Raw genomic sequence first — 15310 nt, forward strand, 5'->3', positions numbered from 1 at the left:
GACTTTCCAGTACATTACCAGGGGTGAGAACAAAATTACTGACAACAAATTTCTATATGTAGAAAGGAAAATGAAGCCTGGAAGCTGCCAAATAAGGAAAATAGGCAAAAATTGATAGACTACTCTTACTACAGTCAAAAATAAAATATGAGTATAAGAGGCCTGTGACTTAGAGGAATGTATTTCTGGGTCATTTCATTACAGCATTCTAGTGATTAAATGACTATGGATATACAGACAATGGTAGAATGAAAAGGGGAAGTCTAAATACATTTTCTACTCTTAAAACACAGAAAAAGAGCTCTCCCAACAAATTACCATATATAAAGACCACGGTCGAGAACAAAATCCATAAAGATAAATCTGAAGTCTTATCAAGTGGAAGTCATTTCAAGATTCCAAAAAGAAATACTCAAAAGGCTTAGAAATTACAAAAATATCTAAAATATTCTTTAAATACTATGCAAATACCCACACTGAAATTTACACAAGAGGATGATGCTTCAGTAGGCCACACACACAAAGGTGTTACAGCATTAAATGACTGGATGATATCACAATATAGAATTTCCAGTTCAATCGGAGTTGGTTGACTCATAGCATATCAACAAAGTAGTACTGGCACAGACTGACAATGATATTGTCTCAACTATACAGATCTATTCTTTAATTGAGATTTTAGTTGTGAAACTATTTTCTAGCCTGATTAATAGCTTAGGAAAGAAAACAGCTCAGGTTTCATTTGTCTCAACATAGTTTTAACTATTTATATACTCTTTGCAAAATTTAAGTACTTACTAATATCATCTTCATGATAAATGACAGAGTGAAATGGCAGAGTGCGGTCTTTAATATATCTGTCTGCTGGCTCAACATAAAATGTGCCACCACGAGTCTGAATGAATCCTTCAAATCTTCCATCAATAACAGACCCATGGCTAAAACTTCCTTCTTCACCTATTAATGAAAGCCACAAACTCTTAAAAATTTGATTTGCACATGAATGTTAAACTCATTCTCCTTTATAAAGCCATTCTTATGTATTGAGAAAAAAACTAAATACAAATTTACCGGGGAAATTAATTTTCACATAAAACATATCAACCTGAATGTGAACAACAACTGGAACTTAGTTAAAATATATACAGTATATATACAGTAACAACAATGAAAAATGGAACATCTGTCTTGCTGACAATCAAATTCCCAGAACCTAGAACAGTGCCTGGTATGCATGCAATAGTCATTCAAAAAAATGACTTAAATAAACTTAGAGGCAAGCAGATCCACTGATAAAATATACACTTTCAAAAAAAAGATATTAAAGTATCTTTTGAATTTCTACTCTAATTGCCATAAGAAAAAAGTTCCTTTCCCACCTAATATATTCTGCACGAACCTTTTAGCTTCCTTACCACCAGTAGGTTTTATAAATACATTTTAAAAATAAGACAGGGGCTTCCCTGGTGGCGCAGTGGTTGAGAGTCCGCCTGCCGATGCAGGGGACACGGGTTCGTGCCCCGGTCTGGGAGGATCCCACATGCCGCGGAGCGGCTGGGCCCGTGAGCCATGGCCACTGAGCCTGCGTGTCCGGAGCCTGTGCTCCGCAACAGGAGAGGCCACAACAGAGAGAGGCCCGTGTACCGCAAAAAAAAAATAAATAAAAATAATAAAAATAATAAAAATAAAAATAAGACAGTATTAAATATTTCAGAAGCAATTTGAACAAAAGTATGCCAACAATTCTTTCTAAGATATTGGAAAAAGGTTCATGATAGTGTCCCATCAATTATACTTCTTTAGGGAAAGACAATTATAAGAAAAAAGGTAGTTTTGGTTCGGTCATAAAGAAAAGCTGAGTACCAAACATCAAATGATAAGAAGAGGTGGGAAGTTAGGAGGGGGCTTTAAAAGTTAAATTTGCCATTCAAAAATTTCTCATTAAAACAAAAATCAGGCTTTCTGCAATTTCTAAGTTGTAGATTAACAGTAATTAGTTGACTTTAAGTTAATCATAGACTGAAGCTGACTCCAAGACCTTTGTATTTTAAATGATATGATGTTTATCTGCAAACTCATTTAGTCTTGTACACTTTTTGACTGTCACCTACCAAAAAAAAAGGGGGGGCGGGGGGCTGGGAGACTACTAAGTTACTTGCCCAGCAAGGTAAATGATCAAGAAAATAACAGAAAACTATAATCTAACATTAGAAATCTTGACCTATGGAAAAACACTTTCCTTTTCCATTGAAGAATTATAAGAATACAAAAAAACTTTTAATTTTTTAACTACGCTTGATCTACAAATAAGAAATTTTAAGTACAGAAATGTCTCATTTACCCATCATCATAAGAAAAAAAAAGAAATCTTTCTCAAAGCATTTAATTTTTCAAGTCAGGATTTTGAGTGGAAATCTCTCTAATATGTAGAAATGAAATTTAACTTTCAATTAACTTTAATAACTCTTAATAAATAGGATCATCTTGAGTATTTATTAACATACAGTTATAACTCAATGATATTTTGCCCCTAATACCTCCAGAAGACTTTGATTTTTAAACTTTTTTACGACTTCCATCAATTGCTCTGTTCTCCCTACATTACTAAGCTGACAGATATAATTTTCCATTGGGCTAATAAGTGTGCCCCCCATCTCCCTAATATCTTTTTAAATCTGGTGTAGTAAGAGAAATTCATTAGAATTGTGAACAAAAAGCAAATAGATCCAGAGGAAGGAAGGCCCTGGGAGGATTTTCCTATGAACGACTTTGTCACATTATTTTTGGCTGTTAAGATAATCTTTACAGTTTCGTTATAAAACAGTTAAGTTACTGTTAATTCCTTGACTGGAAGATCAGAAAATTATATAAATCATTAAAATTTTTTTTAAAACCTAACAGTTTGGAGGTAATGAGAGAGTCAAAACTTCTTACCTTTCAGAAGTCAGACGCTGCATAATTCAATACTAAACATATATGTAAAGGTTGATCCAAGAATTACTTCATTCTTCAAAGCCCATTGCTCTTCACGATACACTCAAATCTCCCCAGGATTTATCCCATCTTTCTGAAATATTTGCCTATACTTCAAAATGCATATATTTCCTTGTATAGAAAAAAATTAAAGAGGGTTCTTTTAAGGTTCAACTTACCATAAATATGTCCAGTGTAAATATGAGAGGTATCATAATCAAGTACCGTATTTGATGTTTCCACCCTAAATTCATCACTGAAAAGGGAAGTGTCCCTCTTCATTCGTAGGTTGAAATGTCTGCAAACAGGGTAGGAAAGGAAAAAAAATGAAATTAAAAGGATCCAAATTTAAACAATTATTTTTTTAATTAAAAAAAATCTGCAAAATGTGAATTGTTTCACACAATTTGTCTATTTGGGAAATAACTGGCCAAGATTTTCTTATAAAAATTCTGCTCTGAAATTCAAGCTAACACTGTGATACAACTCACATACAATTAAACAGCAATCATCTAGGGATATATTAAAAAAATAAATGCCTACAGACTGATTCTCACATGGTGAAACAAGATCATTCCAACAGCAACTAAGTTGCTTGAAGATAAAAACAAGCTTCGTGACCCAATTACTGTTAATTCACCACTACCTGTCTCCCCTCTCTAGTAATTCCATAGCTTTTCCATTTTCCCCTATTATTCACAACTCAGATAAGAGAATACATAAGGAAGTGCCATCTAATTAGATACTTAACATCTCTTCTCACAAAAGCAAGTATGTATGCTCTTTCTTTCACACACAGACACACACATACAGGAAGACAGACACACACACACAGAAAACTTTACAACTCCTTTATTTTTCCCTGGGGCATCTTCTTCTAATTCTTTTTAGACCTTTCTCAGTTCAATTTGGAGATCCCAAACCCAAAGGACCATGATATTAGCTGAAATCATACTCATTCTAACTGTCCTCTATAAAGGAAAAGGAAAGACCAAAATACTGAAATAAAGTTAAATAAAGAAATCTAGGGTTTTAGAATCAAACTCAGAATCAAAATCTTAAGCCTAAATCTTAAGCCTAGTAAATCCTTACTAGCCCAGGATTCCTGTCCATTAAATGAAGATAACACATTCTATTTTCTGGAACCATTTTAAGGATTAGAGATTATAACGTATGTAAAGTCATTAACACAGTACCTGGCACAAAGGAGATGTAAAGGGTAGCAAAGTAGCTATCATTATTTAACTTTAAAAACTATATCAAGTCTCTTTTATAACTGCCATAAAGGTCTGCATATAACACAATTTCTACTCAGTGAATATGAACCAAAGTCTTTAATTAGCCAACCCCCAAATGTTAGTAGGATGTGGAATAATTTGAACTCTGACACATTGCTGGCGGAAGTAAAAAATGGTACAATCACTTTGGAAAACTGGCTGTTTCTTATAAAGGTAAACATACAAAAACCCTATGACCCACAATTCTATACCAAGAGAAATGAAAATATAAAATATATGTCCACACAAACAATTGGACACAAATGTCCAAAGCAGCTTTATTCATAATAGCCAAAACCTGGAAATAACCTAAATGTCTATCAGCAAGTAAAGAGAGAAAAAAAGGTTGTGGCTTATTCATACAGTAGCAAACTATTCAGCAATAAAATCATCAAACTACTAAAAATAGGTACTTTTATAAAACACAAAAGAATGCACACAGTATATATAATTCCATATATATGTAATTCCAGAATAGGCAAAATCTATCTTTAGTGACAGAAAGCAGATCAGTAGTTGCCTGGGATGGAGAGACTAAGAGCAAAAGGGAATGAAGGAATTTTTTGCTCTGATGGAAAAGTTCTACACCTTGATTTGAATGGTGGTTCACAAGTGTATACATTTGCCAAAACTTAAACTATACACTTGAAATGAATATATTTTATGTAAACTATACTTCAATAATGTTGATTTTAAAGAAAAAATCAAATAATTTTTCAAGTGAATAGGGGTCAACAGTTGGGTATAGCCATTACCTTCATAGAGTATCACCCTTTCTGAACACTATTTTATCTTTTTCCCTTAATTTCCTGTATTGGCAACGTTTTTTTTTGCAGCTGCACTCATTCCTACCTGCCTAAACCTCTCACCAAAAAACTCCTAGGGCTTCCCAACTACTGTGACAAGGACTGTAGGCTAGGAAAGACATCCTTAGAACCTTAACGTTCCAATCTACTGCAGCAAGTAATCAACAAAGCCAAACACATCTTCTAAATGGGAACTCCACAAAGTCAAAAAAAGACAATCCTAAACAAACAGGAATCTTGCCTGAATTCTTGTTGTATATCCTTTTCATAAAATTCCTTTTAACCAACTAATAGACATGAAATTCTTGATCATAAATGTGAGTATAAATACACACATTATTTTTTAAAGGATCACATTTTGAAAAATCATTAATTTATCATTTATACACTTTTAATTTACTATATAAATACCACCTCTAAAAGAGCATCTTTGTTAAACAGACTAAACAGTAAAAATCTAAGGGCTTAATATGTTTGTCATTCAGGATTTATTATTCAGCAAAACTGTTTTACCTTAAAATCATTATAAGCAGCAGCATTAGTACTCTATATCTCCCTCCCCCAAAATAGTAAAAGCTTCAGAAAGGACATTTAAGTTCAATATGAGAACAATCTATGCTGCAATCCTTACTCAAAAAAATAGTTTTATATCACTTTACATGTCTATGCAGATAGCAATCCTAGAGGGATGTTGTAACAGAGAGAATTTAAGAACACTTGAAGTAGGCCCCTTCTAATCTTAATATTGATTGCATAAGCAAATCATCTCATATATACAAAACATTATTCTCACTATTGATTTAAATTGGATTGAAACCATATATAAAATCAGTTTTCAATTATGCACATATAGAGTCAAGAAGCAACACAGATAATAAAACAAAAAATCAAATTTACATCATACGCCCAAGATGCACTGCTCTATTAATATCAAAATTAATGTGCATCTGAAACATATATAAACAAAGAAGGAATGGAACAAGGGTGAGCCTGGAAGGCAGGTAAATGGTAGAAGCCAGACTGAATTAAACTCTGTCACAATCCATGAAACAGATCAACTACAAATGAATAATCAGAAGCTGGATATATTACTCCATTAACTAAGTCATTGGATTCCAGTTCTCTAATTTTAATTCCACTACCATCTGTTTGATAGTTCATATCTTTACACTATTTTAATATTTATATAAATTGCAAATTCTTTGCAATAGTCCTGTCAGACAACACATTATAAAGTAATAATAATAATTAGCTGATGAACACATCCTACCTTCCCAATTTCTCAACAAGCCTTGAATAAAAAAATCATCTGAAAACATAACCTGATTCTTTTTATTTTATTTTATTTTATTTATTTTTTGGCTGCATTGGATCTTCGTTGCTGTGCGTGGGCTTTTTCTAGTTGCAGTGAGTGGCGGCTACTCCTTGTTGCGGTGCGCGGGCTTCTTATTGCAGTGGCTTCTCTTGCAGAGCACGGGCTCTAGGCGCATGGGCTTCAGTAGTTGTGGCGCACGGGCTCAGCTGTTGTGGCTCGCGGGCTCTAGAGCGCAGGCTCAGTAGTGTGGCACATGGGCTTACTTGCTCCGCAGCATGTGGGATCTTCCCAGACCAGGGCTCGAACCCATGTCCCCTGCACTGGCAGAAGGACTCTTAACCACTGCACAACCAGGGAAGTCCCAACCTGATTCTTTAATTGCTTAAACTTTTGGCCCAAAGGTCAGAAAAACTACAGTGAACACTGCCTTATAAAAATCACTGTATTTTGGGAAAACAGTTTGGTGGTTCCTCAAAAAGTTAAACAGAATTACCATATGATCCAGCAACTCTACTTCTATGTATATACCCAAAGGAATGGAAATCAGAGACTCAGATACTTGTACACCAGTGTGTGTGGCAGCATTATCCATAATAGCCAAAAGATGGAAACAATCCTAATATTCATCAACATATGGATTTCAAGATGTATGTATGGGGAATTCTCTGGTGGTCCAGTGGTTAGGGATCCGCACTTTCACGGCCAAGGGCCCAGGTTCGATCCCCGGTCAGGGAACTAAGGTCCCATAAGCCGCATGGCGCGGCCAAAAAAAAAGATGTACATATGATTGGTATGTACATACAATGGATTATTCAGCCTTAAAAAGGAATGAAATTCTGATATACTACAACACATATGAACATTAGAAACATGCTAAGTGAAAGGAGCCAGATGCAAAAGGCCACATATTATATGACTCCAGTTATGAAGGACCTAGAATAGGCAAATTTCTAGAGACAGAAGGTAGAACACAGGTTACCAAGGGCTGGTAGGAGGGCAGAATTAGAAGTTATTGTTTCTGTTTGGTATAATCAAAAAGCTCTAAAAATGAATCACGGTGATAGTTAGACAACACTTTGAATGTACCTAATGCCACTGAATTGTACACTTAAAAATGATTAAAATAGTAAGTTACATGTTATTTTGCCACCATAAAAATAAATAAATTTAAAAAAATCATTGTACTGGGACTTACCTGGTGGCGCAGTGGTTAAGACTCCATGCTCCCATTGCAGGGGGCCAGGTTTGATCCCTGGTCAGGGAACTAGATCCCACATGCATGCCACAACTAAGAGTTCACATGCCACAACTAAGGAGACTGCATGCCGCAACTAAGGAGCCCAACTGCTGCAACTAAAGGAGCCCACGTGCACCAATTAAGGAGCTGGTGAGCTGCAACTAAGGAGCCCACGAGCCACAACTAAGACCCGGCACAACCAAATAAATAAATAAATAAACATTTTTTAAAAAATCATTGTATTCCCAAAAGCTAGGGTATAAAATAAAATTGTGTGGGCAGAGATACCCTTCCTAGTGGTAAAAGCCCCTAGAGAATTGTTTGAGATAGTAGTATTGTGATGATAATGATGAGATTATAACATTCTTCTTAAATTTATATAGGTTTACAGTTTTCAGAGCACTTTCACACATATTACTGTATCCGGTCCTCACAGTAACATTGCAAAGGAAGCACGATGAATATTTTTATCAAAGGGTATGACTCAGGTCACAAGACTAGAATTAGGACTAGAACTCTAGTATTTGGTTTCTGCATCTTGCTTTCAGTCATACCACGAATGCCTCTCAAGCATGTGCCAGAAGCAGTCAAGCTAATATACGCTGAGTGTTGTAGCAGTCTTAATGTATGTAATATTATCAGTCTTCACCAAGTCACCTTTTAAAATCTGAACAAATGCAAGTAAGATACAGAAGTGAAAATATAACCTTATTTGAATTTTACTGAAAATTCTACTTTACAACACCACCATAAGAAGTTCCCTTTGATTATTAATCCCATTTTACTATGTTTCTTTCAGTAAGTTTAGTTCCCTTATTTATTTATTTATTTATTTATTTGGCTGTGTTGGGTCTTCGTTTCTGTGCAAGGGCCTTCTCCAGTTGTGGCAAGCGGGGGCCACTCTTCATCGCGGTGCGTGGGCCTCTCACTATCGCGGCCGCTCTTGTTGTGGAGCACAGGCTCCAGACGCGCAGGCTCAGTAGTTGTGGCTCACGGGCCCAGGTGCTCCGCGGCATGTGGGATCTTCCCAGACCAGGGCTCGAACCCATGTCCCCTGCATTGGCAGGCAGATTCTCAACCACTGCGCCACCAGGTAAGCCCTCATTTTTTATTATTATAATATAGTATACTATAATCAAAGATAAACTTTAGATTTCCTCTGAGGAGGAAGATGCTCTGTATAAGGAACATCATTTGCACTGGGAATATTTTCCTACTGTTAGATTTAATCACTATGCTGATTCTATGAATCAATAGTATTTTGTCTCTCATCTTGATTATAGTAGTTCTATTATAATTCTTTCCTCAGTGGCATATAGTAAAGTTATAAAGAATAGAGTAAAATTATAAGAGGGCAAAATCAGCTAACAAATGACAGCAATTTGAAAAAATACACGAAACAGATTTCAAATCTCGGGCCTCAGTGCTTTGAAAATGCAGTTGTACCATGTGGTAATAATAGTTGGTTTTCCCCTCTAAGGCTTGAGAAAAGCACTCTAAATCTAAACTAGACAAACAAACAGAGGTACCAGAACCACCTTTGGTACAGAACAACAAAATTAATTATGCTAGGATATGATTCTTTAAGTTTTTGGATGATCATATACCTTCTATATTAAAGAGGTACCATTCTATATATTAGAACAGTAAGAATATAAAGTGAAAAGAAGTTGCCTTTTCCCATATGATAGCTATTTAGGCTAAAGATAATATGGCTCTGACTCTCAGAGGAAAACAGCAATAGTTAAAGGTGCATCCCTTGAACTGAAGTCATATTAGGACAAAAAGCCTCGACTAATCAAGTACCTTGGTAACAGGGGGAAGAAACCTGAGAGCAAAAACCTTGCTTCCAAGTATGTCTGTAATCCAGCAGTCCCAGACAGGTCTACTGTGTCTAAATGGAACAGGTTATGGTAGGCCTGGGTAGTGATTCCTAGAAATAAAATAGTACTTAATAGCCATCCCTGACATTTCTAGGTATTCTTTTCCTTGTAACATTCACCTTCTTCTTAATAAAGATGCTTGACAGAGTCTCCACCCAAATTATTTTTGTAAGACAAGTTGCCAGTATTAACAGCAAATATTACTATGAGTCAAATATCTAGTTTACTTCCACTAGTATACTTTTGAAACAGCAAAGTCCTTTTTCAAATTATCTTAAAGAAGCCACTATCTGCCTCCTCCAAAAAAAAAAGGATAAAACAGAACAGGTTGGTAGAAGGGGAAAGGGCAGAGTCAGCCCACCTGCGGCCCATTGGGAAGAACCTGAGGCAACCTCCAAAGAAATTCTAGGGCTCTACAGTTTGAAAAACACAGTTCCAGGCTTTACTGATGGCCCTGAGGTAGATAGATTACCTCAAATAAGCAAAAATACATATACGAGATTCCTCAAGAGTTCCCAAAGAAGATAAAAGTGAAACTAAAACTCAAGCAAAAATAAGTAAATTTATCCTGTGTAAGGAGAAGCAGGGACTTCCCTAGTGGCGCAGTGGTTAAGAATCTGCCTTAAGAATCTGCCTGCCAATGCAGGGGACAGAGGTTCAACCCTTGGTCTGGGAAGATCCCACATGCCGTGGAGCAACTAAGCCCATGCGTCACAACTACTGAGCCCGTGAGCCAAAGCTACTGAGCCGACGTGCCACAACTACTGAAGCCGGCGTGCCTAGAGCCCGTGCTCCGCAACAAAGAGAAGCCACCACAATGAGACGTCAGTGCACCACAACAAAGAGTAGCCCCCGCTCGCCTCAACTAGAGAAAGCCCGCGTGCAGCAACGAAGACCCAAGGCAGCCAAAAATAAATAAATTAATTAAATTAATTAAATTAAAAACAAAAGAAATACTTTTACACTCTTATTTCCATTCCTTTTTCAAAACAGGAGGAAGCTCAGTTTTTTAAAACTCATTCCCTCTCTTCATATCACATAAACCCTAGTTAGTGCTTAAAAACATGAAAAATAAAAATGATATTTCATGTTAAAATCTTATCCAAGAAGCTAAGCTCAGAGCCATCATCAGCTCCCAATTTAACTTCTTCAACACAGAATTAACGTGAACACAACTCAGTTGCTATTTCTTATTTCAGTAAGTAATTCAAATAGCCAGTGTAGCCTTCAGAGTTTTAAAAAACATATTTGTTAGACTTTTAATTTCTGTGTAACGAGGAATCAGGCAATCAGGCAATAACTAAGAATTGCATATCTTAGAAAATCCACTGCTGAGACAGAGAGTGGTATGAAATATACTTAAACAAAAGTATATGCTAAAGGGCACTGTACCTGACATAAAATAGGTACAAATAAATACCATTTTCCTTTAGGAATTTTTGCTCAAACTTGCTCACACCTTGTTGGAATAGCTTTCAGTGCCAGGTCAGTATTTTTTTTAATTTTGTTTTTCCATATCCATAACAATAGCATTTTTACACAATTCTAATTTATTCTGTTGCTCTTCTTTATGAGCTGGCATCTATCTGTGCTCCCTAGATTCTCACTTCTGCTTCTTAAAGTGTGCTGGTTTGTCTATGGAGTTAAAAGCACCCTGGGTTTCTGCTACGCTACTCATGATATGTCAAAGATAAAGTCCAAGACAATTCCTGAGTAACCCAGCTCCAGTCAGGACCCAAAGAGAATACTTATGCCTTTCACAGGTTACCTGGGCCACATCCTTGATACCCTCACATTTCAGAGGCAGGGAGAACTTGAGTCTCAAACTGCAAAGAAACTTCAAATCAAATTATCTGACCATTTATTTTGAACAGTTTGTAAATGTACAGTTAAGGCTACAGGAATAATTATCTTATCAAAATCAGAAAAAAGAAAACTCCAAAACATCGTACTGCACTTAGATAAAATTTTGGTATCTTTTACACTATATACAAATCACATATTAGATGGAAACAATTTCTGATTTATTATGTACCTAAACAATTAAACACAGAAGCATAAAAAATAGTTTATTACTGACTAGACAGTGTTTTGAGTTCTTTTTAATTTAGTTACTTGAGTGTTACTAATATATTTTGTAGAACTTTAAAGCAGGAAGAGGCCTTAAACATTATCTCATCCATACTTCAAGGTTTTACTAATAAGGGAGCTAAGGCTCAAAAGAGTCTCTAGATAACACATGTCAAGTCAGAAGGGAACACCATTCAGGCTCCAAATTACCAGAGTACTCCTTTCTCTACCCAGTTTACGACTGTTTCAATACATATATTATACTTCCTATAAAAATCACAAGTTCTGGGCCTCCCTGGTGGCGCAGTGGTTGAGAGTCCGCCTGCCGATGCAGGGGATAAGGGTTCGTGCCCCGGTCTGGGAGGATCCCATATGCCGCGGAGCGGCTGGGCCCGTGAGCCATGGCCGCTGGGCCTGCGCGTCCGGAGCCTGTGCTCCGCAGCGGGAGAGGCCACAACAGTGAGAGGCCCGCATACCGCAAAAAGAAAAAAAAAAAAAAAAAAAAAAAAAAAATCACAAGTTCTTTACTAAGTAGCTTCCTACTCAAATGTAAATCTATGAAAGGCAGTAAAGTTAGCAAAGTCGTGAGAAGACCAGAAAATAAAGTTGATTGCCCAAAGTATATAATGGAAAACAAAACATGAAGGAAATGTTTAAAAATACATATACACACAAGAAAAAAAAATGTAACTTCATGATGTATATGAGTCAAATTATTATGCTATAAGTCTAAAATTTATACAGTGCTATATGTCAATTATATCTGAATAAAACTGGAAGAGAAAAAAAAAGAGCAATGGTTTTTCATGGAATTCTCAAGAATGGACATTAGGCTTAAAGAATCTCAACATTCCTTCATTTAACACTGATATTTGTAAACTTGGGATGTGCTCCACCCTTTCTTATTTAGGAAACGTGGAAGCCAGGTTGAAAGAATTGTGTTCATGTGCTTAGGCATAAAACAAACAGAACAAAGAATGATTTTAATACTGAAAGACACACACACACACACACATACCCACACCCTACAGAGGCTGTGCTAGTACCCAAAACCAACATTCTGTATATGGTAGGGAAGAAGAAGAAACTTAGCAGGAAATCTATAATTACATTTATCAAGGTCATTTTTGTAGGCCTATTTCAAGGAAAGGGAGAAATGAAACTATGAGATCACATTTTTAACTAAGGTATGTTATAAGGTAGTCACAATAACCATGTTTTAGGGCACAAACTCTGAGACAGTGTGAATATACAAGTATAATAATTGAGAAAACAAAATTAAATTCCTGAATTCAGATCTATTCTAGAAAATGTAGTATATGTATATAGTTAATTAAACAGATTTCTGTTAAAAGTACCTAAGATAATCACTAATACAAAGAATGAGATTTCCTGGGTCCAGGTCCTTTGCTGAGAGCCTAAGCTAGAAGTAAGTCCTCCTCCCTTTGAATATGTACAGCATTTTATCTGTAAAGCACCATATCACATTTTCTTCTTATACAATGACTTACGCACATCTTGCAGCTCCTATCAGAATAACTAAATAACAGCGTGTACTTGTACACTCTCTCTCAGTTACTCTCACACATGTACCAAAAAAAAACAAAAGGAGGTAGGGATTTGGTTTTGCCATATGTTCAATATGAATTATGTAATGGAGCTAATAAAAATCTAATGATGTAATAGAAATGTGGTATCCAAACCAAAGGCAGCTAGAATCTCAACTTTTCCTTTTGGCAGTCACACGATATTTGCAATACAGCATTAAATTTACTTTGAGATAGTTATTAAAAACTTAGGAAGGCTTAATGATTGCTTATTATTTCATGGTACCAATAAAGAATGGGTAATTAAAATTTTTACTGAGGTTAAGGGTCATAAAAATTTACATGATTTGCCATCACTAAAATTTTTATCTAGAAGAACAGATCCTGAAATGAATTTTTTCTTCCTTCAAAACAAAGTAGATTTTATAACTTGAAAGTACTTTTTTCTATAATGATCATTGTTTTGTAATATGGAAATTAAGTTAAGTAATGCATTAATTTCCATGTGCAAAATACTTTGTTTCATAGCAGTTCTTATTATCTGATTTTTTTCATCCATTAAAATCTTTCTTGAGTGTCTATAGTATAAAGGCAAATAGCAGACACACTAAATAGTAGCATGTGTCTGCCTGTGAGGAAGAAAAAACACAGTTACAGAAAAATAAACAAGAAATACACACATGAAAAGGAAGAGATATGGAACCAATGCCAACGGTACAGGTAAGTAATTTAAATGTTCAGAGGAAGGTGTAAATAAAGCTTCAAAGAAGTAGAACTTGAATTGTGTATTAAAAGGTGATCAGAATTTAAGATAAATAATATAGGAAACAAACTGTACATGGTATATTCAGCAATGAGAAGCTCATTCTGAATGAAACAGACACAATATTAGGAAGTGGAACAAAGTAAGTTTAGAATAGACTTGAGTTAATTTACAAAGAATCTTGAAAGCCCAGTTAAGAAATCTGGCTAACAATCATTAACTGAACACTTTAGAGCAATAAGCTGACGTGAAAAAGGAAGCATTTAAGGAAGAGTCATCTTGTAGCAGTACATAGGATAGCTTTAATGATAAATGGAATGGAAGCTGGGAAACCTATTAGGAGGTGAATAATAAATCAGGGTTACAACTGCAGAAAAAGTACAAAAGGAATAGACTTATTCATTACAGCAGGCAAGGCAGAGAATCTGACAAAGAATACTTGAAGATTTTGTATCTGAGTACTCCTAACAGACAAAGAAAAAAATAATATGGGGTCTTGAATCAGCCAGGTCCAGGTAAAATCTGTGCTACGTAACTTTAAAGAAGTTATTTAACTTCTGTGAGTCTTAGTTTCCTTGGATATAAAAAGATTTACCTTGTTTGGGTGTAGAGAGATTAAATAAGAAAATGCATATAAAGCATCTATGTACCTGGAACACAACAGGACAAAATAAATGTGATTTTTTTTTTACCTCTCTCCCTTGGCTCCCTGTTCTTTATTCCTTAACAATTCTGTCTGAGGATTAAGCAGTACAGTAGGTCATTTGTCTACAAGTTGTCATTTTAGAGCTGATAAAATGGAGTTAATGAGAAATTAAATGACTTATTTAATGGCCTACAACTAGCTATCTTCACTGTTGGCACCAGAGAACAGACACATAGGCCATAAAACACATAAAATTAGCTGAACCACAAACATAGACTCTTCTTTAAGGACACATCCTCTAATAATACAATAGATGATCTGATTCATAAACCTAAAACATTTAAATGTGACTGTTTCCTTAACAACATAAAAAGGGCAATCCATTTTAAAAGAAAACATTTTTTAATGTATATACCAAATTTCAGTATAGGCTGAATTTCCAAATGCGGACCTTTCCATTAGAGAAGGAAAATTAAGGGTATAAATTTCTTCTCTTAATATAGATTGAATACATGGGAACTTCAGACACAGCATAAATTTACTCACCTTCCATGAGCATGGAAATCTAGACGTAAAAACTGGTCCTCATGTGAAACTGCTCTTTTGGCACGCTGGTGTTTTTGGTGTAATGAATCCACATCATAAGATAATCCTTCATAATGTCTAATGTATTTATTTAAAGGATTTCCATACTGACCTATAAAAAATAAACAATTTGAATTAATGTCATCTTGTGGCCCATTCTAGTTCTGATATGACTCCATGATTATTCAAATATCTATAAATATGAAAC

General features: G+C 35.4%; 1 protein-coding gene across 1 annotated transcript in view; it reads right to left on the reverse strand.

The window, feature by feature from the left end:
* ADAM10 (ADAM metallopeptidase domain 10) overlaps positions 1-15310 on the reverse strand; it is a 110369-nt gene that overhangs the window by 65393 nt on the left and 29666 nt on the right. Inside the window, exons 2-4 of the mRNA XM_082617721.1 lie at positions 15064-15214; positions 3153-3271; positions 799-957 (exon numbers count right to left, since the gene is read on the reverse strand). Coding sequence (XP_082473847.1) covers positions 799-957; positions 3153-3271; positions 15064-15214 — 429 coding nt within the window. The remainder of the gene's footprint in view (positions 1-798; positions 958-3152; positions 3272-15063; positions 15215-15310) is intronic.

The sequence above is a fragment of the Mesoplodon mirus genome (genome assembly GCF_964341445.2).
Source record: "Mesoplodon mirus genome assembly, chromosome: 4".
Lineage (NCBI taxonomy): Eukaryota > Metazoa > Chordata > Mammalia > Artiodactyla > Ziphiidae > Mesoplodon > Mesoplodon mirus.